This window comes from Lithobates pipiens, unplaced genomic scaffold (assembly GCF_037356315.1).
Source record: "Lithobates pipiens isolate NorthernLeopardFrog02 unplaced genomic scaffold, aLitPip1_a1.2 Scaffold_25, whole genome shotgun sequence".
In the NCBI taxonomy this organism is placed as follows: domain Eukaryota; kingdom Metazoa; phylum Chordata; class Amphibia; order Anura; family Ranidae; genus Lithobates; species Lithobates pipiens.
This window is the reverse complement of record NW_027507787.1, coordinates 61545825-61569937: the sequence shown is the minus strand read 5'-3', so window position 1 is coordinate 61569937 and position 24113 is coordinate 61545825. Positions and strand designations below refer to the sequence as shown.

General features: G+C 45.9%; 1 protein-coding gene across 1 annotated transcript in view; it reads right to left on the bottom strand.

Moving 5' to 3' along the window:
• SYNPO2L (synaptopodin 2 like) overlaps positions 1-24113 on the bottom strand; it is a 170059-nt gene that overhangs the window by 104933 nt on the left and 41013 nt on the right. Inside the window, exon 2 of the mRNA XM_077454552.1 lies at positions 2543-2694. Within this exon, the coding sequence (XP_077310678.1) occupies positions 2543-2694 (152 nt within the window). The remainder of the gene's footprint in view (positions 1-2542; positions 2695-24113) is intronic.

Here is a 24113-nt window from a genome sequence, read left to right as displayed (position 1 = left end):
TTCTCTTGGGGCCGCTGCCATTGGGAGGCTGCTAGGTTAAAGCGGTTGTATACCCACTGATGTTTTTTTTTTTACTCACCTGCAAAGGAAAAGGCATAATGAGCTAGTATGCACCACATACTAACTCATTATGAAATACTTACCTTAGAACGAGGCCCCGACATCTGGCTCGATCCACGCCGAGGGAGCTGACATGTTCCCTCTGTGTTTCTTCCGGGTATCGCGGCTCTGGCGCTGTGAGTGGCCGGAGCCGCGATATCGTCATTTTCTATCTTGTTCATCACCCACATCGATTTCTTCCCGGCAGGGTCTGGCGTCTGCCGGACTTTCAGCCAAGAATCCCCTGTGCGAATGCACCACTGCAGTCAACGGCGCATTGCGAGGGGAATATCTCCTAAACCATACCGGTTTAGGAGATTTTTTTTTACCTACGGGTAAGCCTTATTATAGGCTTTCCTGTAGGTAAGAGTCCCAAAAATTACTATACAACCACTTTAAGAGAAGATTTGCAGTTTGGGTCTCAGTAGTTGCAGTCACTCTGCCTAGGTCTACTCCCACCTGTTCTAGAGACTGCCCATAGACCAGGAGGTCGTCTAGGTAGGGTATAAGGGATACCCCCTGTAGATGTAGGTAAGCTACAACCTCCGCCAGGACCGTTGTGAAAATCCTTGCGCTTGCAGTTAATCCAAAGCGAAGAGTTCGGAATTGCCAGTGTTGAATCCCCTTGCTCGCAAGGACTGCGAATCTCAACAGGGATTGGTGTTCTCGGGCAATCGGGATATGAAGATAAGCGTCCCTCAGATCTACTGTGACCAAAAAAGCATCTTTTAATAGATGCCTGCGCACAGTGTATGTACTCTCCATCTGGAAGCTCTTTTGTCGCAAAAACCTGTTCAGCTTTCTGAGGTTTAATATCAGGTGAAATTTACCTGATGGTTTTTGGACGATGAAAACATGGAAGTAAAATCCCCGGTGGGACGGGGACGATCACCTCTTGGTACGCCAATCCCTGCAAGTTGTCCAAAAACCCTGCTGCCCTTGAAGTATCCTTGGGGAGATGGGTCAGAATAAAGTTTTGAGAGGGAGGGAGAGAAGTTCCAGCCGATAGCCCTCTGTCAAGATCTGTAAGATATAGGGCTTTCGGAGATTCTGCTCCACTGAGGGACAAAGCGAGAAAGTCTCCCCCCTACCCTGATGCTGGCGTCACTTTGACTGCTTGGTGGTATCTTTAGGTCCAGGAAAGAGCAGGCCACCTTTTTGTCTGCTCTTTCCCTTCCCCCACCTTCTATTCACGTCCTTCTTGACCTTGAATTGGCCTTGGTTGGGGGAGGCAAAAAAACGTCCTGCCCTTCTCTCTCCTCGCTTTTACCGGGAACTTTTTCCCCTTTTATGCTGACCGCGACAAGACCAAGACAAGACCTGATCCAAGCCAGGTCCAAAAATCTGGGAACCCTCAAAGGGCAAACCACAGAGCCATGACCTGGATATATGGTCCCCTTCCCATGACTTGACCCAGGTGGCCCTTCTTGTAGAGTTAAGGAGGGCCGCTGATTTAGCCGTGTTCCTGACAGTTTCCACTGCCGCATCTGCTAAATATTCCACAGACTTGCCTTTTATCTCTAGAGAGTCTGTGATTTCTTTGGAATTACTCCCTCTAGCAACATGGTCAGGGAGCCTGCCTAACCATGCATCCACATTTCTTGCCTCACAGGCTAACGCCAAAGCAGGAGCCATGGCTGCCGCATTGACATGCCACGCTCTTCGCAGTTGCGTCTCAGACCTTCTGTCCATTGGGTCTTTTAAGCTACCTGAGTCCTCAAATGACAAATCAGATTTTTTAGAGATCTGTGACAGGGCTGGAAAAACGTCTCCTCTTCTTCTTCCCCAAAGGGAAACCTCCTCTTTCTATACGAAATTAACACTGCTCCGTATCTATAGGTTCTAGGATAGTGACTTAAATTAGTAAAGTCAAGGATCAGCATGACATTCAAGCAACTAGTAATGGCAGAATGAGTAGTAAGCGATGGCCCCCTCAGAAAAGGCTGTTTAAGTATTTATTACTAAGCTGCATGGTCTGGTTTTGCACTCCTCCACACAGTACATAAAGGTTATTCAGACATTTACACTTACAAGTTATCAGCATGAAAGATAAACTCCAGGATAAAAAATATTGTCTAAATACAAGAGGCATGTGTATACTTACTTAAATCTTGATATGATTTGTGTGATTATTTCACATCTGTGCTATAATTCTGTGTAAAAAATATGCCTTTGTGAAGGAGCTTCCTGTAATAAAGACCCGTCACTGCTGCTCTCTCTCTTTGTTTAGGGTGATTGGTCTTGTATCCCACCCTTTCTGTAGACAATTTGTAGTGTACAGGCTCTGTACAGCACTGTGAAGATGCCACTGCTACTTTTACAAGGTAATACTGTACCTGGGTTTGTAAAGGGATTTGGTGCAAACAAATATTTATTTTATACATTGAGTCACTTTAAATGAAAGCTTTAAATTCACATTTAAGATAAATAAAATGATTTTTACCGTTTAACACGTATGTGGAGACTGCCACCTGATGAGTCTATTATCTGCATTGCCTCTGCATGTGATAGTCCAGCACAGGGTTTTCCATTGATGGAGACCAGTTCATCGTTTTCTTTTAGTCCTCCTCGGCATGCCTTGCTGCGCTTACGTACCTACAAAATAAAAACAGGAAAATATAATTCCTGATGTCATGTGAAAAAGTCAGGGGCTACAGTGACAATTAAACCTCTTTGCTACTGAGAAATTGAATTCTCATGTGTTGGCAGACATCTTTAGCAGCAAATTGTTTTTTAAAGTATAATTCTAGGTTATACCTAACTAATCTTAAAATTATTCCCTCCCCCTCCTTACATCTACGCTGACTAACCTGTGTAGGATGATTTATATACTTACCTATCTTCAGGCCGCTTTGGTTCAGCCATGTTATCCAGCCCTGTGTCAGTCAGTGGCAGCTGCAGGGGAGAGGAGGGAGCACCGACACTGGATGGGCCATAGGAGCCTATATGTGACCTCACTGCTCCCAAGCATAAAGTAATCAGCTGTTGTTAAAGCGTAATTTCACCCAAAAAAGGAACCTCCCGCTTTAAGGGAAGGTGACCCCCTGACATGCCACATTTGGCATGTCCTTTTTTGGGGGGAGCCGATACCCTCTTTTTAGAGGGTTTCAGCTCCCACTTCTTCCCTTCTTCTTCTGCACAGCGACACCGGAAGGGAGATCACCTCTCCCCCTCCCTCTCGGCAATCATCTGGGACATGTCCTAGGCCCCAGATGATTGCAGTGCAGAGAGAGGAGGGAGAGACAAGTGGGGCTTCATTCCCCCACATCGCTGGACCCTGGGATAGGTAAATGTCCGATTATTAAAAGTCAACAGCTACAGTATTTGTAGCTACTGACTCCACTTTAAGTGTTCTCTCCTTTACCCCTGGCTGACACAGGGAATATCACATGACAGGACCAGAGCTTCCTGAAAATAGGTAAGTATATACATATTTCTTACACAGGTTATTCAGCGTAGGTGTTAGGAGGTGGGAGGGACCATTTATTTTTTTTCTGATTAACCACTTGCTTACTGGGCACTTAAACCCCCCTCAGTCCCAGACCAATTTTCAGCTTTCAGCGCTGATGCACTTTGAGTGACAATTACGCGGTCATACAACACTGTACCCAAATGAAATTTTTATCATTTTTTTCCCACAAATAGAGCTTTCTTTTGGTGGTATTTAGTTACAGCTCGGAGTTTTATTTTTTGCTAAACAAACAAAAAAAGATGCAAAAAAAAAAAAAAAAAATCATGTTTTAATAGTTTGTTATAAAATTTTGCAAACGGGTCATTTTTCTCCTTCATTGAAGTGCGCTGATTAGGCGGCACTGATAGGCTGCATTGGTGGGCACTGATGGGCTGCATTGGTGGGCACTGATGGGCTGCATTGGTGGGCACTGATAGGCTGCACCGGTGGGCACTGATAGGCATAGTTAAGGCGGCACTAATAGGCACAGATAAGGAGGCACCGATGGGCACAGATAAGGCGGCACTGATGGGCAAAGATGGGCACAGATAAGATGGCACGGATGGGTGGCACGGATAAGTGGCACGGATGGGTGGCACGGATGGGCACTGATAGGTACCACAGATAGATGGGACTGATGGGCACTGATAGGTGGCACTGATAGGTGGCTCTGATAGGTGGCACTGCTGGGCACTGATGGGCGGCACTGCTGGGCACTGATGGGCGGCACTGCTGGGCACTGATGGGCGGCACTGGGGTGCAGCACCTTTGAGGCAGATTGGGTGGCACTGTGGGTGGCACTGTGGGTGGCACTGTGGGGTGGCACTGTGGGTGGCACTGTGGGTGGCACTGTGGGTGGCACTGTGGGCACTATGGGCACTGACGGGGGGCACTGACGGGGGGCACTTTTGCTTTTATTTTACTTCAGGATGGCACTGCGGGAGGCAGGTGGGCACAGGCAGGTGGCAGGTGGTCCCTTGTATTGATGGCCGTGATCGGGACTGATGTCCCGATCACGGCCGCCGGTGATCGGCTTTTTTTTTCTCTCCTCGCGCTGTCAGCGCGAGGAGGAATAATAGCCGATTACCGGCTCCGTTCTATCACATGATCAGCTGTCATTGGCTGACAGCTGATCACGTGATAAGGGGTCGGGATCGACCCCTTACACGGATCGGTGATCAGGCGAGTCTCACGGACTCGCCGATCACAGAGTGCGCCGCGCGCGCCCCTCAGGGGGCGCGCAGGCCGCTCGTAACCGGGACGACGTCAATAGACGTAGTCCCGGAAATGTAGGTCCGCGCTAATGCCGTCATTTGGCAATAGCGCAGATCTGAAGTGGTTAATCTAAATTTATTTCAACTTTTCATACAAAAATTATACAATAGATAGTATTTATATGCCAAAGATAATTAAAAAAAAAGCATACTGCAATATAAAAATTTACATAATAGCTAACATATAAGCATCCCACAAAGACCCCTACCCATATGTTTAATGAACTCATACAAATGTTATTGGGTATAGTATTCCAGTGCAAGAACCTGTCTCTGATAAGAAATAAAGTGCTACACCAAACCATTCAAATTGTTGGGCCCCTAAAAGAAATAGCCATGTTAAGTCCTCTCAGTACCAACAAGATTGTAGTAGTCCATGGTTTACTAATCCCAAGCATTTTTTTTTAGTCCATGGTTTACTAATCCCAAGCATTTTGAAGATTAGTTAGGTGTAGCCTGGAATTCTACTTTAAGCTATTAATATTAGATTAGTAAAATCCATAACTTGTCAAACTTGCAGTACATCAAATTAGTCAATCTAATCTTAGTTTTGGGATGTATAATCAGTGAAAACTTTGCTTTTGTCTGACTGAATAAGCTCATATAAGTTTAGTTAACATTTTATCCTACAATACATTTTGTAACACACATATCATAATGAATAATAGTGTGGCTCCATCCAATGTCCTTCTACTTTATACTTTTTCCCCTCAGATCCTGCCCTGCTGGTAATGTTGTCACAGGAAGGAAGTGAAGGAATACACAGGCAGCAATAATAAATAACTTGATGGAGGTGGTATCCCTTATTAAAAATAAAAAAAGTGAGTTACTTTTAGTTGAAAGCCTATGAGATTTGAAAATTACAGTTACATTACTAAAAATAAAGTTCAGTTGGTTTAAAGTGGAACTAAATCCACTCTTTCCTAAAACAGTCTTGAATGATAACTGTTACAGACACTTTTTTGCTTATATTAGCTCCCAACTGAACTGTTAAGCCATCAAATGGCTGGTGTCATAGCTGATCACATATGTGGTACCATGGCAACTGTAGACCCAACAGAGGCTAAGTGACAGCTTACTTGGCTGTAAAGGATAGGAGGGTTTAGTTGAGCCAAATGTCATTTAGTATGATTCCATTATTATACATATACAGTATGGCTTAAAGTTATTGTAAATGCTCCATTTTTTTTAATTAAAATATCAAACATATTATTCTTACCTGCTCTATGCATGCAATGGTTTTGCACAGAGCAGCCCCAATCCTGCACTTCTGGGGTCCCCCGCTGGAGCTCCTTCCTCAAGGGCCAGTTAAAGGCAAGCAATGGGCTCTATCTGGCCCCAGAGCCACAGTTTGGAGATCACTGGTCTATACAAATGTGCTTTGCTCTTACAAGGAGGTATTTAGTTATATCTTATAGGAATTTATATAGTACCGTAAATGTATGCAGTGCTATATATACCAGGGATCAAGCTGGTGTATAGCTGAAGTCCTACCCCGCCACTGGTCAAAATTTGGGGTCACCTATAGTTCTGGAGATACGGGGCTTCTTGCTCAGTCTGTCAGAAGCTACATACAGAGCAGCCAGTTTAAATACAAGCTGGCACACTCTGTTTGCAGCAGACTGAGAGGTTGAGCTCATAGTGCCTCTCACGTCTTGTCAGAAGCGCTGAGCTTAATGGACAGCTTGGAGCCTTGGACCAATGGTAAATTACCATTGGAACAAGCTGTCCAATAAAAATGTTGCAGTGGAGGCCTGCCTCTCACTGCAGTGTCATAGAAGGGGGCATGTATCTAAAAGACAAATTTTCCCTTCCAGCCCAGCCTAGAAGGAAGAAGCATGGGTTTATGGGTATAAGATTTACTCATAACCCCATGTTTTTCCCACACAGTTAAGAGGGAGGATGAGAATCTGCTGCTGCTGAAAAGGTACTATTATAATCAAGATAAATCATATATGATTATGCTATATGTTATGACACAATAATTTATTATTTATCTATTTACTGTGAAATTACTTCAGTAATTTGTCCTTTAAACCATCTGCTTGAGTACAGTTTTTGAAAATGTATTAAATTACCTGAAAAATAATATATAATAATTATTTGTATATTACTTATGGTAATTAACCCCTTGCCACCCAGGCCGATTCTGAGGCCAGGTTCACACTATAACTCACTGCGGATCGCACAGGAGCGCTGTGCGTCCCTGTTCCCCATTTCAGGGACGAATCAGGGCCGAATCTATGCCTGAATTCGGCCCTGAAACAAAGCCAAAGAAGCACGTTTTTGTGCAGGGCACTCCGCAGCAGCAACGGAGATATGTGAACCGGCTCCATAGGGAGCCAGTCACATTCTCCTGCTATGCGAATTGGAAACCCGCATCTAATTTTCATAGGTGTGAACCCGGCCTGACACTTCTCTCCTACATGTAAGAATCATCATTTTTTTGCTAGAAAATTACTCAGAACCCTCAAATGTTATATATATTAGCAGACACCCTAGGGCAGGCATGTCCAAAGTCCGGCCCGCGGGCCAATCGCGGCCCGCGGCCCGGTTTTGAACGGCCCGCCTGGTTATTTGGACATACATATCTTTTGTGGCCCCCGACGATCTCCCAACGCCGGGGCCACAAAAGATATATATGCTTCGGAAGGTACAGGGAGGACAGGACCGAGCGCCGTACACAGGAGAATTTCCTGTTTACGGGCGGCCTCTGTAATAGGAAGTCCTTCTCCTGCACTGCCATTGGACGACTGTTCTGTCCATCAAAGGAGGCGGGACTTTCTATTAAAGAAGCCGCCGTGTAAACAGGAGATTCTCCTTTGACGCTCGTCAGTGCATTCCTAGCAATGGTGCTGTGTTCCTGGCAATGGTGCTGTGTTCCTGGCAATGGTGCTGCATTCCTGGCAATGGTGCTGCGTTCCTGGCAATGGTGAGTCATTCCTGGCAATGGTGCTGCATTCCTGGCAATGGTGAGGCATTTGGGGAGGCATCCCAGGCAATGGTGCAGCGTCCCTGGCAATGGTGCTGCGTCCCTGGCAATGGTGCTGCGTCCCTGGCAATGGTGCTGCGTCCCTGGCAATGGTGCTGCATTCCTGGCAATGGTGAGTCATTCCTGGCAATGGTGCTGCATTCCTGGCAATGGTGAGGCATTTGGGGAGGCATTCCTGGCAATGGTGCTGCATCCCAGGCAATGGTGCTGCGTCCCTGGCAATGGTGCTGCGTCCCTGGCAATGGTGCTGCGTCCCTGGCAATGGTGCTGCGTCCCTGGCAATAGTGCTGCATTCCTGGCAATGGTGCTGCATTCCTGGCTATGGTGCTGCATTCCTGGCTATGGTGGGGGCATTCCTGGCTATGGTGGGGGCATTCCTTGCTATGGTGGGGGCATTCCTGGCTATGGTGGGGCATTCCTGGCTATGGTGGGGCATTCCTTGCTATGGTGGGGCATTCCTTGCTATGGTGGGGGCATTCCTGGCTATGCTGGTGGCATTCTTGGCTATGGTGAGTGCATTCCTGGCAATGGTGGGTGCATTCCTGGCTGTGGTGGGTGTGTTCCTGGCAATGGTGGGTGCATTCCTGGCTGTGGTGGGTGTGTTCCTGGCAATGGTGGGTCTGCAGATGTGCACTGATTAGGCTGCATTGGTGGGCACTGACCATTATTTTGCTTCACAGTTCTTTATTTAAACATTTTTTTTCCTGAAACTTCCCTCTTAAAGTGAAGGTGTGTGTTATACGCCAATTAATACAGTATGTACAAATACGCCCAAGCTCATTTCTTCCCACACACAGCCACAAAGGCAAGAGAATTCTTGTTGGGCAGTGTATTAGAGCTCGAACGAACACACTTAGACCGAATTTTAACAGTTCAAAGAATGTCAGGCAAAATGGTCGGCCCTCGCGCATGTTCACTTCATCAAATCCGGCCCTCTTTGAAAAAAGTTTGGACACCCCTGCCCTAGGGAATAAAATGGTGGCCGTTTCAACTTTTTTACATTTTCAATGAACACCACAGTTTTAATACTCCTAATGAAGGCATGGCCCACTGTTCCTAACATCATGAAACCCACTCTGAGAAATTACATGCATCCACCACTGCAGTGTATATAGAGAGGAAGTGAGTGCAGGAGATCAACATCACAGATGAGGCAATTAATAAAAAAACTGAAAACTATTTTTTTTTTTAATGCCAGCAGTTTATGACATATAGAAAGGTCCCGGGGCCACAGAGACCTAATGAGGACCTCAAGTGTTAGGGAGAGCTGACATCCTTCCTTGTAGAGTGGGTTAACAGGCATGGTGGGTGTGATGCAAGAAAAAATAATGGGCGCCAATGTGAAAAGAGATTTATTGTCTCTTAACAGAACTGTGGGAGAGAGGGTTAGGGCCAGGACAACCTTTAAGTAGATGCAATGGTAATTGGCAGACTCCAACTTCAATAGGTAGACAGCTATACAGTGGAAGGTCTCCAGCCGGATAACACTTCTGTATAGGTAGGACCGCTGTCTCCTATGGCAACTAATCTTGCAATAGTCACTAACAGTAGTTGAACATAACGCTTGGTAAAACAGAACAGTCCTTTACTTATCTCACAGTATCCCACTGTAGATCTTCACTCACTGAGCTCCCAGTCTCTCTCTAGACTTCCAGATCCCAGTGGTCACTGGATCCCCTGAGCTCTTCCACAGCTATCCCGCTGTATACTCCTCAAGCGTCACCCCCGCTATTCTGCTGGGTCCTTGGCTTGGCACTTGCTGATGTTTTCCCACTTCTTTACCATCCCCGGGTTGGTGAGAAGACTACTCAGGTACTTGCTTCAGCTTACTCCCAGTAGTCTACAAGTAACAAGGTGAATGGTCCCTTAGTGGCGACAGCTAACCACAACTGGTTCCCCATCCAGCTGAACCTTTGCACCACAGTTGGACTCCAATCCTGCAGTCCCAACCCTACGCTGCTTCTCCTGCTCTTGGATAGGCCTCAGGCAGCCTAGCAGGCAGGTATCCCCAGGATAGGCCTCAGGCTGAACCTCTGACTCATTTGTGTGTTCGGGGTTGGGGAAAGAGGGGGTCTGCAGATGAAGGTACCTCATGTACATGTGTATGTGTGCAGAAATGTGTCTGTCAGAGACTGTATATGTTTACCATGATGCATTAGTGTAAATAGGGTGGTTTGTTGGAGGCAGCATTTAGCAACAACAAAAAATAGGAAAATCTGAACAATTAATTTTGAGCTATATCTCCAACTCTCAAATAAAAGTTATCTAAGTAAAAAGAATAGAGAATTAGAGGAAAGGATTAAGCGTATGAAAGCAAACACCAGGAGAGAGAACTTCCCCTTCACCCTCCAAACCACCTCCACTACAGGGAGATAGCAGAGGCTAAATTCTCCTGTGCCATGAGGAGGATGTTAGGACCTCTGCATGTTTCATTTTGTGATCACTTTTAGTACAGTTGTCAACAGGCTTCCTATATATACTGTACAAGAATAAGCAGGCTTCCCACACATTTCAGGTAGGACATCACAGGAACCGTTTATGTAGTATGGCGTGTTTTGATTGCTGCTTCTGCCTTTCTGTTCCATTGACAATCATTACCATCATTTTAACTCTTGCACTCTCAATACAAAATTTTAAAAAAAAGAGTTTAAAGGCTAAGCCACCAACAAGCTTCAAATGTAAGTGGATTGAACCCTCAAGTTTATTGTATTGGATCTGAAACGTCTCTAAGTTCTCCAAGCATTCATAAATTCACATCATGGTTCATGAGAATGAGAATGAATAATTTGACATCTTATTGATATGAAATCTACCAAAAAGGAAGGTCATTGATGTAAGAGTTCAGTAGATGTTTCAACTGAAGTATCCATTTTGGGTGGACTTGGCCTACAATGCATAGGGCTATGTTTTATAGCCAAGGGTTATAAATATGTAAACTCCCTGCAATGATATCTCTGAGATTGTTTGCCCCTAACAAATGCAATGAAGCAAATGTGTTTTATGGCCCAATACCCAGAATACATAGGAATTCCTTTTGTAAAGTAAAAAGATTGACTTGTGAGCAAGGGAACAGATGATGACAGTCATATACCGCTCAGCTATGTAGAGAGCTGTGAATAGAACTAATTCTGGGCACACAGTGGAGGTTAAAAATAATCCACCAGCTCTCCAGCTGTCTGGACATTCCTGAAAAGAGATTTAAAAAGATTCTGGGGATCAGACTAAATTACATGACAGGTTTTCAGTTTGGGAAACAGAAACCTTTATCATTGTGGAGTGGAAACCAACTGCATACATGACAATAACAGAAAAGGTAAAGAAACACTCCAGAAAACTCAGACATTGTGTTTGAAAAAAATGTGCATTAAAACTAACAGGAAACTAACAGTGGTTGCTTTATATATATATATATAAATAATATTTAATAATTTAAAGACTAAAAGGTACACCACAGCTGGTAAATTTCACCACAATTGGGTGCTTAGTCATAGAAAGTAGGTAGTTTAAGCACATAAATGTGTCAGCTCTTCAGATGGTGATCCACTCTGATTTCCTGCAAACTGTTTGTAAGCCAAGACCACATTCCACTAATGTCAAAGGTTTAGACTTTTATGTTATAGGTTCTCCGGCTGTAATAACGTGCACACTGCTGCCACCTTTGGGTAAAATGGTGAAATAAAAAGCAGCTTATCTGTCATGATTTGAAGGTGCCATAACATTCTGTAACCTACAAATGACATTTAGAAAAATGCATTTAATGGTTTAAAGAAAAACATTTCCAAGGGGATAAAGTAACATGGGGTAGCCCAAATGCAGGCACCTAGGGAAGCCTGATCATACCCTGTTCAATGTTCCAGAGTGTACTAGGAGCCCTTAAAACACTTCATTTACCATAATGTATATCATTTTGAGCTGTGTCTCTCTAAATAAAGCTGCACACACTGCGCTTTTTTTTTCTTTGTTGAAACAGTAGGCTAAACAAACGAGATATCATACGAGATCAGATTCACTTGGGGTCTTTCAACTAAGCCTCCAGGCTCCTTCTGAGAAACCAACCTTTGCATGGCCTTCTCCCGAAGAGTCCCCCCCTGGATGCTTCTACAGTTGCTGGGCCTCTCCACAAATGGAGACTGCACTGGACCCAGCGTAGTCCCTCCTTACATCAGGTGCCCCCAGCGGAGTCCCTCCTTACATGCAGCCAGTGTCACATCAAATGCAGCCTGTGTCCCATCAAAGTCACATCAAATGCAGCCCGTGTCACATCAAAGTCACATCAAATGCAGCCTGTGTCACAGATAATAGATACTACGAGCGTCTGGTGGAAGCTGCTCGGCGCTTCCGAATGCACCGGAAGGCAGGACAAAAGCCTGCAAATGAAGCGCCGTGTCTGCAATCTCGTGATTGCATAGAAGTGGCGCTTCCCATAGTGCACTGTGTCCGGAGTCCTGACCTTTTTTCTTTCTTTTTTTAGTAACCACTTGAGGTCCAGGCCATAGCCGAATGACAGCTACAGTGCGGACTTCAATTACCGGGAGGCCGTCATAGGACGTCCTCCCCCGTGCACGCTCCCTGTGGGGAGCATGCTGTGATCACTGAGTCACCGAGACTCGGGTGATCACCGATCCGAGTAAGGGACCGGTCCGACCCCTTTACCATGTGATCAGCTGTCAGCCAATAACAGCTGATCACATGATGTTAACAAAAGCTCAGTAATCGTTTTTTTTTCTCCTCACGCTGACAGCACCAGGAGAAAAAAAAGCAGATCCCGGCTTATGTTAAAGGGACTTCGGTCCCAAAGAGGAAGGATCACAGGCACCTCATCTGTGCCAATCAGTAACCCCTGCCAGTGCCACCTGTTATTGCCACCTGCCAGTGCCCACCAGTGCCACCTATCAATGCCCACAAGTGCCACCTATCAATGCTCCCCAGTGGTGCCAATCAGTGCCCCCTATCAGTGTAAGCAATCAGTTCCCATTATTGCCACCCATCAGTGCCCATCACTACCACCCATCAGTGCCCATCACTGCCACCTATTGGTGCCCATCACTGCCACCTCATCAGCATACATCAATGAAGGAGAAAAATTACCTGTTTGCAAAATTTTATGACAAAATATAAAATAATATATATATATTTTTTTAAACTTGGTCTTTTTCAATTTAAAAAAAAAAAAAAAAACAGCAGAGGTGATCAAATACCACCAAAAGAAAGCTCTATTTGTGGGGAAAAATGATAAAATTTTCAATTTGGGTACAGTGTTGTTTGACGGTCTATATAAAGTCTCTTTCACTTTCCTCCTGTACACGCTTACTTGCTCCAGATGAATCACTGTTAGTTGCTCTAAGCCCTTGTACACACGGTTGGACATTCCGACAACAAAATCCGTTGGATTTTGTCCGAAACTGGTTGTGCATACACACAGTCGGACAAAGTTGTCGGAAAAGCCGATCGTTCGGAACGTGATGACTATGTTGCGGCTAGTAGCCAATAGCTTTGGTCTAGGAATTTCATCTGAGCATGCATGGCACTTTGTCCGAGCGGAATTCTCTACAGGCGATCAGACAAGGTCCGATCGAATCATGTTGTCGGAAAATTTTACAGCCCTGCTCTTAAACTTTGTAGGTCGGATATTCTGACGAAAACAGTCAGATGGAGCCCACACACGATCGGATTATCCGACAATATGGTCCGATCGGACATTTTCCGTCGGAATGTCCGACCATGTGTACAAGAGATAACAGGCTCCTAGTCAGATTTTAGCAATAACCCTTTACAGGCAGGAACTCGCAGCCCCTTGTGTAGCAAAAATGTAGTGAGACAGCTTGTAACTTCTCCTCTGTGGCCACTGATCCCAGCACAACCTCTTCAGGCACTCCCAACCCAACTGACCGTTTCCACTTTCACTAGTCCTCCAGGCTAACTCTCACACCAGTCCTCCCGACTGACTCTTCACCAGCCCACCCAGCTGACTCTCAGGAGATCTCTCAGGGAAGAATGAAGACTTAAAACATAACTCCACTTTTGTTGAGAGAAAAACATTCCTCTCTGGGTGATCTATGTACATTACAAGGATTTTATCAAACTTTGTTGCAGATTCCTACCTTATTCTGAATAAATATCTGTATATCTGTAATATCGGTATGTTATTCTGTGGCCCTGTGCCAAATGAGTCTGATGGGAGTGGTTTCATTATTATCAATCAGCTGTGCACCTGGCAGGGCATGAGGAACGCTCCTGGGCCTGCATCCCTTTAGCCACTATCGCACCAAAAATGACATTTTTGTTGCAGGGAAATGCCGGAAATCTGACTTGTATCTTAGTGCAGACTTTTGGGGTAACTGGTGAGCCAATCACACAAGCAGGAAATTATGTGGGGGGGGCAGAACACCTCCAGGCAGCCATATTGCATTGCATTTACAGAAAATTACAGAGCTGCATTGAAGAGGAAAGTTAATTTTTAATAACATTCAATTACAACATGACTTGTATTACAATTGTATATGCTAGGGATGCACCAGTACCAAAAGTACTGATACTTTTTTTTTTTTTTTTTTTTTTTAGTACTCGCCAATACAATTATCCATACCTACCACAACTGTTTTGCTTACACTTCAGCTGTCAGAATGGTGCAAAGCATTGAAAAGTTATTTACAAATTACACTTTTTTTTTTTCATTTTGCACTTTTTTTTTATTGTGAAACTTGTAAATATATGTTAACGGTGTAAAAGTATGAATGAACAAAGCAAACAAAAAAAGCATTTAAAAATGAATGGTTTATAAAAATAGAAGTGAACAAAAAAATTAAAATCAGTAGGAAAATAATTAACTGGAGATGGAGAATAAGGAGTTAATTAAGGGCTGTTTAGCGTAAATTAAAGATTACTAAGGGGTTAAAACAGAGGAACATTTAATTTAAAAAAACAGGTTGCACTCATCTGCAGAGGGAAGTTCATCCCCTTGATCTGTAGATGAAGAAACAGATACAAAAAGAAACAATGGGTCTCTCTGTTTCAGCGGCTGAGCAATGTTGTTGCTAAAACACTGCCCGACTCCTTCCTTTTTTTTTTTTTTTTTTTTTACAGCTCCAATTGCTGGAACTTCGTTTACACTTCAGCTGTCAACAGGGGAAGCCCACTGACACCTAAATGAGTCATTGGTTGTTAAGGAAGCGGCAGTCCTGCTTACAGCTGAAAGAAACAAGCCTGAAAGTATTGGTTTCGGGTATTGGAGAATTTGCATGAGTACCGATACTTGTGCAAATGCTTAGGATCGGCACCGATACTCGGTATCTGTGCAACTCTAGTATACTCTAGAGTCTATAGTATTTCTTCTTTATTTGCATTTTTTTGTAGTTACCCCTTAAGCACACCATTGTCTTTCTCTCTTGGTCCAGTGCCTCCAGGATAGACTCCTCCTATGTGTTTAAGCAGTATCCTTCCAGCACCTGAGCCACGCCCAAGGCAGGATAGCATCGGAGTGAGGCAGAGAGCACTGGGGGGGGGGTAGAGAGCAGTCGGGCTGAGATCACTGGGGGGCAGAGATTAGGGGGGAGCTGGAGAGCACTGGGGCAGCGAAAGAGCACTGGGAGAGGAGCCAGGGCGCAGGTGGGAGAGCCGGAGAGCACAGTTAGGCAGAAAGCACTGGGAGGGAGCCAGGCAGCACATGGGGGGCAAAGAGCACTGGGGGAGCTGAAGAGCACTGTGAGGGGGAGCTGGAAATCATGGTGGGGTGGAGAGCATGGAGGGGTGGAGAGCAGTGAGGGGGGAACTGGAAAGTATGGTGAGGTGGAGAGCATAGGGGGGAGCCAGAGAGCACATGGGGGTGAGCAGAGAGCACTGTGGGGGGGAACTGGAGAGCACAGTGGGGGGGAGAGCACTAGAGAGGGGAGCTAGGGAGCACATGGGGGACCAGAGAGCGCGGTGCAGTGAAAAGCACTGGGGGAGCCAGAGAACACATGGGGGGCAGAAAGCACTGGGGGAGCTGAAGAGCACTGTTTGGGGAGCTAGAAAGAAAGGGGAGATGGAGAGCATGGGGGGATGGAAAGCAGATGGGTGGTTGAGAGCATGGTGGGGTGGAGAGCACTGAGGGGCAGAGAACAGATGGGGGACCGAGAGCATGGTGGGGTGGAGATTAGATGGGGGGGCTGAGAGCATGGCGGGATGGAGAGCACTGGAGGAGAGCAGATGGGGGGCCGAGAGACTGGGGTGGGGTGGAGAGCACAGGGGGGGCAGAGATGATCATGGGGGGTGGAGCAAGGGGAAGCCAAAAAAGCTGGATAGGAGGAGCGGTGGAGCTGATGCATATAGAAGAATTGATCTTTCCATATTCTTCCTGTAGCCGGTGAATGCTAGTTTCTCCTCCCCCCCCTCAAACATTTAGTGGCTGCAGGAGGAATATGTAAAGATCAATTCTTCTATATGCAGTGGCCCTGCCGCTCCTCCTATCTAGGAGCACAGGAGGGCTGCATGGCCAGCCACTCACTTTCTCTCCGGATGGCCAGATAGCATCAGAAGTTCGGATCCATTGAAGAATCTTCCCCTTCACAGTCATGGGGCTACGCTGCTGGGTAGTTTCTGTCCCTGACTGCTGAACTGAATTGGTGGTCGGGTCACAGGTTAGCAGCGCGGACTGAAGGAGCAGGCTAGCTACTTCAGCAGCTGTGTGCCATATTGCTATTCTCACACCTTGCTGAGATCGCACCTGGAGTCGGGTACTGGCACCTAGAGGTCTTTGCTGTCCCGCTCCCCGCACCACCAGACTGGGATGCTCCATGATTGCCCCGGGGGCCCTCAGGCAGTGCCCCAATTGATCAGTCCGCCCCTGGGCCACGGAGTCCAGAAAGCAGGAGGGGGGAGAGGCGGCCGACACCATTAGTATTGGTCACACCCAAATTAGGCCTAATTAGAGAGCTGTTGACAGACTTACAAAGTTTCAGTGCCAAGTTGTATATGGAAATTCCAACATGCAAATACAATATTAATAATATCCTGTATATTGCGTAGCACCCTGCTCTAGTTAGGCTGCTAGGAAAATTTAGTTTTTGTAGTGTATGTAGCATTGGTTGATTGTGTTTGTCTGTTCACAGTTTCCTGAACTGACAGTTTTATTACTCTCCCCTGCCTCTGCAAGAAGTTTCCAGAGTATAGGGCCAGCTGATTTAAAGTGTTACTTAAAGTGGAAGTAAACCCATCGATTTAAACAGTTAAAAAAAAGGCATGCCGGGAATGCTAACTGCACATTGGCTGTGCTCTCAGCCAAACTATCAAACCATCCAATGGCTGGTGTCATAACGAATCACATGTGCAGCACCATAGCAGTTGAAGATTAAACAGAGGCAAAGATGGCAGCTTCCTTGGCTGAAAATGATAGGGGAGTTTACTTCCACTTTAACCCAGTAATATGAAAAAAGTTAATCTGCCCCCCGCTGCCCACAGTGCCCACAGCTTATAAATCTTCTTTTTACATTAAAATATTGCCACTATATACCTTTTTGGCTGATCTGTATACCACGGTCAGTGATAAACTGCACAGTTTCTCCAGTGTTACCCGGCTTTAGTAAGATAGACAGTACAGGAGGGAAGGATCTGTGCATACAGGATAAAACAGCCTTTTTTACACAATGACAGAGGATTAACTCCTTAGGTTCCACGGTGAGTATAACAAGCATGCTATGCTGCAAATACAGACATATTTTACTGTTGTGGGTTTTAGTAACACTGCAAATGATCAGTTAAATATTTTGCCCCAGCCTGGAAGGAGGCATCCAGAAGGTGGCTGGGGAGGTGATAGATGTGCAGGAGGCCTGATCAGAGTGGTCTTTTCCCTCAATAGAGGGTTCTAGTCTCCTCTGGGCTGTTGCCCTTGAGATAGACAAGCAGCTGCAGTCTAGGTCTCTGCTGACCTAAGGGCCTGGGGAGGATTGCCTAAAGATTAAATTTGCTGGAGGGCACTGCACTGGAGTCCTGGGTCTAGAGAAAGTGCATGTTATCTCCCTCATTTAGGATCTACTTGCAGAAGGTGGGTGGCAGACAGCCCCTGGGACAATGTTAGTAAAGACTGAAGTTTGGCGCCATTCCACAAGTGTGCGCAATTTTAAAGCGTGACATGTTAGGTATCTATTTACCCGGCGTAACATCATCGTTCACATTATACAAAAAATCGGCTAACATTAGTGTTTTTTTTCTATTCATGAAACTGTTATTTTCCATAAAAAAGCACGCGTTTAAAAAAATTGCTGCGCAAGCACCATGTGACAACGACCACCATTTTATTCCATAGGGTGTCTGCTAAAACAATATATATAATGTTTAGGGGTTCTGAGTAACTTTCTAGCAAAAAAATTATAATTATTTTACATGTAGGAGAGAAGTGTCAAGGGTTGGCAAGGGGTTAATTAATTACCTTAAGTAATATACAAATAATTATTACATATTGTTTTTAAGGTAATTTACTATATTTTCAAAATCTGTACTCAAGCAGATGGCTTAACAGACAAATTACTGAAGTTTGAAGTTATAACTTCCAACCAGTAATTTCACAGTGAATATATAAATAAATTATGTTATAATATATAGCATATAAATATATGATTTAGCTTGAATACAACAGTACCTTTTCAGCAAGCAGCAGATTTCCATTCTCCCTCTTAACTGTGTGAGAAAAACATGGGATTGTGGGTAAAGTTCCATACACACTATCAAATTTTCTGCTGATTTTTGTCTTCAGATTTACCAAAACCATGTAGTGCAAAGGCCTGCCTGATTGCATACACATTAAAACTCCAAAGGTTTGACCTCATATTATATGGTTTTGGTAAATCTGAAGGAAAAAATCTGCAGAAAATCTAATAGTGTGTATGGGGCTTAAATCTTATACACATAAACACGTGTTTTCCTTGTAGTTATCTGCTTCTTGCCAGCCGGCTGACAAATGACAGCTGGGCGGCGCGTCTCTCGTTCTGGGTGGACGTCATATGACGGCCTTCCAGAATGGCTGCTCTTGCATGCCCGTGGGGGCGCGCATTGCTGCGATCGGTGGTGCGGTGTTTCAGTCTGACACACTGCTACACCGATCTCGGTAAGAAGCCTCTGACGGAGGCTTTTTACCACATGACCAGCCTTGTCCAATTACGGCTGATCACGATGTAAACAGGAAGAGCCGTTGATCGCCTTTTTCTCACTCGTGTAGAGCCGATCGGCTGCTCTCCTGACAGGGGGTCTGTGCTGATTTTTTATCAGCGCAGCCCCCCCTCGGATGCCCAACTAGGACCACCAGGATACCGCCAGGACCACCAGGGATAGCCACCACACTGGACCACCAGGTATGCCACCCTAGACTACCAGGGAAATGCCAATCAGTGCCCAGGCAGCTGCCAATCAGTGCCCATCCCCAATATCTGCCAGTGTCAGTGCCATCAGTGGTGCCTAACAATGCCATCTATCAGTGCCGCACATCAGTGCCCAACAGTGCCACCTATCAGTGCCCAGCAGTGCCGCCTATCAGTGCCACACATAAGTGCCCATCAGTGCAGCTTTTCAGTGCCCATCAGTGCCGCCTATGAGTGCCCATCAGTGCCCACCAGTGCCACTCATGAGTGCCCATTAGTGCCACCTATCTATGCCCATTAGTGCTGCATATCAGTGCCACCCATCAGTGCCGCCTACCAGTGCCAATCAGTGCCCATTATCAGTGCCTGTCAGTGCCACCTCATTGGGGCCACCTCATCGGTACCGCCTTTTTTTTAACCACCTCAGTACTTACACCCCCTTCCTGCCCAAGCCATTTTTCAGCTTTTAGCGCTGTCACACTTTGGATGACAATTGTGTGGTCATACTACACTGTAACCATGTGAAATTTTTATCATTTTATTCACAGAAATAGAGCTTTCTTTTGGTGATATTTAATCATGCCTGGGTTTTAAAAAAAATTCTAAAAAAAAAAAGACCAAAAATTTAGGGGAAAAAAAAGTTTTTCTGTCAGTAAATTTTGTAAATAAGTAATTTTTCTCCTTCACTGATGGGTGCGGAGGAGGCTGCACTGATGGGCACTGATAGGCTGCACTGATGAAGTGGCACTTATGGGCACTGATTAGATGGTACCGATGAGGAGGCACGAATATGGCGCACTTATAGGTACTGATAGGTGGCACTGATATGTGGCACTGATGGGCAGCACTAATGGGTGGCACTGGTGGGCACTAGGCACAGATAGGTGGCACTGGTGGGCACAGATAAGTGCCACGGATAGGTGTCACTGATTGGCATTGATGGGTGGCATTGATGGGCAGCAGTGATGAGCATTGATAGGCAGCAGTGATGGGTATTGATGGGCAGCACCGATAGCCAGCACTGACTTGCATCACTGATGGCCACTGATTGCTGGCACTCGAGGGCAATGATTGCTGGCACTTGTGACCACTGATTGGTGGCAGTTGTGGGCACTGGTTGGCACTGATTACTGGCAGTGTCATCAGTGGCATTGCTGGCACTTACTTGTAATCAGGGCACTGATGATCAGTGCCCTGATTACATCCCTAGATGTCCTCTGTGAGGAGATGCCGCTGAACGTCTCTCCTCTCCACACACTCTGTCAGTGTGAGGCGAGGAGCGCTGATTACCAGCATCTCCATGTTTATATGTGACCGGCTGCGATTGGACACAGCCAATCACATGGTTAAAGAGCCGCGGCTCTTTACACAGATCGGGGTTGCGCCGCGTCCTAGCAATACGGCGCAGGCGTGATCGCCGCACTGCAGGCCCCTGGGGGGGCACAAGTGTTGTCGTTTTGGGAGGCCATCATATGACGCCCACCCAGAACGAGAGCCACGCTGCCCAGCTGTAATTTGACGGTTGGCGTACGGGAAGTGGTTAATTACTGTGTTCGGACTAATTTGGTTGCAGCTTTTTTTAATTTGTGATTTACTTTGCACCAATTGTTTTGTTCACTTACATAGAGAGGTGGAGGGATAAGCGCAGGAATCTTTATTTATAAACATGTTATAATTACCTGCTCTTTGCAGCAGTTTTCCACAGAGCAGCCCCAATCCTCCTCTTCTTGGGTCCCCCTGAGGTGCTCCTGGTTGCTTCCCCCTGCTGTTCGGGGCTCTTCCCAAGCCATTCTCTGTGTGTTCATTGAGGCTTGGCCCCACCCCCTCCTCACTGGCTGTGATTGACAGCAGTAGGAGCCAATGGTTCCTGTTGCTGCCTCTCTTTCCAATAAGGAGGGAGAGAGCCGCTGATCTCATGCAAAGCGCTGGATAGAGATCAGGCTCAGGTAAGTATAAGGGGGGGGCTGGGAGGTAGCTACATCCAGAAGTTTTTTTTAAACCAATACAGAGAATGCATTAACCTCTTTTGATGATGCATTAACCTCTTATGATTGCGGGAGGCGGAGCATGGCCTAAGACCATGTGTTTGCTGTGATTGGCTGCCAATCACGGCAGTCACAAGGTCCCAAAATAGTTAGTCGGTGGTAACTGTGTCAGAAATGAGCAGTGCATGTGCTCTCTCGGCACAGGTGTTTGGGAGCAATTCACGCAAATATGTAGCCCCTCAGCACTAAGGACTAGGCACCAAGAGGCCACATATTTGCGTACGGCCGGCGCCAAGGGGTTAAGGTAAAACAAAAAACTTCTGCTATAGAACCAATTTAAACTAGCTGACAACTTCAAACGTCAGCTACAGACAATGGAGATTGCCATCTCAACTGCAGATGTGGATGTGATAAGTGTGAAATGCACTTTTGAATCACAATGGCACTACTTCAAATGAAAGCTCTGTTTTGTAGGTGATAGCAAGTTATCTCACGATGCAGAGATGACAAACTTGATATATTAATGCCATTTCTAGTTAAAGGTCCCAAATCAAAAATGCCAAAATATTCCATCCCTTAATCTTCTGTGGCAAATGAGGGAAGGTGAGGAACATAGCATGCCAAGGCACACTGCAGTTCTCTGAGGAAGGAGGTGCATCCCCAGAAACACGTCTGCCAACTGAATGACATATCAGGTCAGGTGACACTCTACCACCACTGGAAATGAGTTTGGTGTGATATACTTCTTGTATTTTAACTCTCTTGTGAGTATGAAATTGTTTTTTAAAATTTAAGATTCCACCTGAACTGCAGTTTGGTTTGGGTAAAATTGTTTAAATTTGGACCTCAGCATCAGTCTGACTGGACTATGGGATGTTCAGCCTGGCCCCAGGGGGCACCGTCTCTTCTGGCAGGCAGGGAACTAGTCTGGCTGGGTGCTTTAAGATTACTCTCTCCCGAAGCCCGCCCAGTGGGAGTGTCACTCTTGCTGTGCTTTCTGGGAGAGGGTACTTAAGATGCGGATGTCACGTGGTTCAGGGTTCCGGTCCAGTAGGATGTACTGACTTCATGGTCCTGGTCCTCCTGACCAGCCCCCAGGAAGGCTGTGGCCTGGGGTGCGGATCCACCCGACTTGTTGTCTCTGGGCTGGCTAGCCCGAGGCAAGGAAACTAAAGGAGGGTTCTGAGGTGTTTTGGTGCTGTCTCCGGTTTGGGAGAGACTCAGTGACTTCATAGCTATCCAGGGGAGGACTCTTCAGAAGAAGGCCACGCATGGGTTGGTTTCTTAGAAAGAGCCTGGAGGAGCTGAAGTGCCTAAGAGAATCTGGTCTTGTGGATATCGCCCAGCTGGCTGAAAGATCCAGGTATCACACGAGTGTTCTACAAGTTTAGTTTTCCTCCGTGTTCTACAACGTCTGTGGCAGAGACTTGTTTCCTGAGTTACCGTATATACTCGAGTATAGGTCGATCCGAATATAAGCCGAGGCCCCTAATTTACCACAAAAAACTGGGAAAACGTATTGACTCGAGTATAAGCCGGGGGTGGGAAATGCAGCAGCTACTGTAAGTGGCAAAGAGGGTCAACAATGCCCATCTGCAGCTGCATGTCTCACTGTGTCTATTGCATGCCTCCCTGTGTCCTGTGCAGATCTGCCTACCTCACTGTGTCCTGTGTATACCTCCCTGTGTCCTGTGCAGATCTGCCTACCTCACTGTGTCCTGTGTATACCTCCCTGTGTCCTGTGCAGATCTGCCTACCTCACTGTGTCCTGTGTATGCCTCCCTGTGTCCTGTGCAGATCTGCCTACCTCACTGTGCCCTGTGTATACCTCCCTGTGTCCATTGCAGCCTACCTGTGCTAATCTTCATCCTTTGTGTCCTGTGCATGCCTCCGTGTGCCCATCTGCAGCCTCCGATCAGCGTGTCATAAAAACATACGGCGGCCAGTATTCAAAAGCCGCGCCTCCTCTTCATCTGTGATAGGCAGAACACTCAATTTCGCAGCAGTCAGTTTTCAGCCTATCACAGACATCCGCTCATCCTCGTCTAAGGTATGGGGATGAGGGGATGTCCGTGATAGGCTGAAAACTGACTGCTGGGAAATTGAGTGTTCTGCCTATCAGACGAGGAGGAGGCGCGGCTTTTAAATACTGAAATGGCCGCTGTATGTTTTTATGACACGCTGATCGGTGGCTGCAGATGGGCACACGGAGGCATGCACAGGACATGGCGGTGACTCGAGTATAAGCTGAGGGGGGCACTTTCAGCCTAAAAAAAAAGGGCTGAAAATCTGCTAGACCTTGTGAGAGAGGAACTATCCAACCTGAGTGAACATCCAGTTGTGAATGGCTATTCTGCGGATTAAGTAAAAGTAAGCAAGTTCTTCATTATTGACTTTGACACTAAGAGTACCTGAATTTTCTTCCTGACCCTCTGATCCCAATTTTAGAGACTGTTCGTTGTCTACGTTTTTGCAAATAAAATCCCTTTGTGCGGATTCTGTCGTCAGTCTCAAGTTACTGGGCTGCCATCTACCACGGGAACCCCTAGATGTAAATCAAGGAGAAGAAGGTAACAGTAAGCCCAATCAAACCAGCAGCTCCTTCAGGGATTAGTGCTACTAATGTATATATAATTAATGTAATGGAAGCGTAACTACAATCCCAGTGCCGCAAGGATCCAAATATTATGATAAAATAAAAGTGCTATAAAGTCCAACACAAATTAAACATCAGATCATAATTGGTAAATTAAGTAAATCAAACTTTTCTTCCTTGTGTTTGTGACCACAATCCCAGTGTTGCAACTTGTAATACTGTTAATAGCTTTAACATATAGTAAAATCCCAACACATCCAGTGCTGCAGGTGGACTCTCACCTTCAAAAAAGACCTTACAGGTCAAGCCACACTTTCCCCACTGTTGGGGTCTCTAACAGTTCTCCTAGAATAAGCTTCACCTCCTGTTTTTACCAGTCAAGTTCTGCC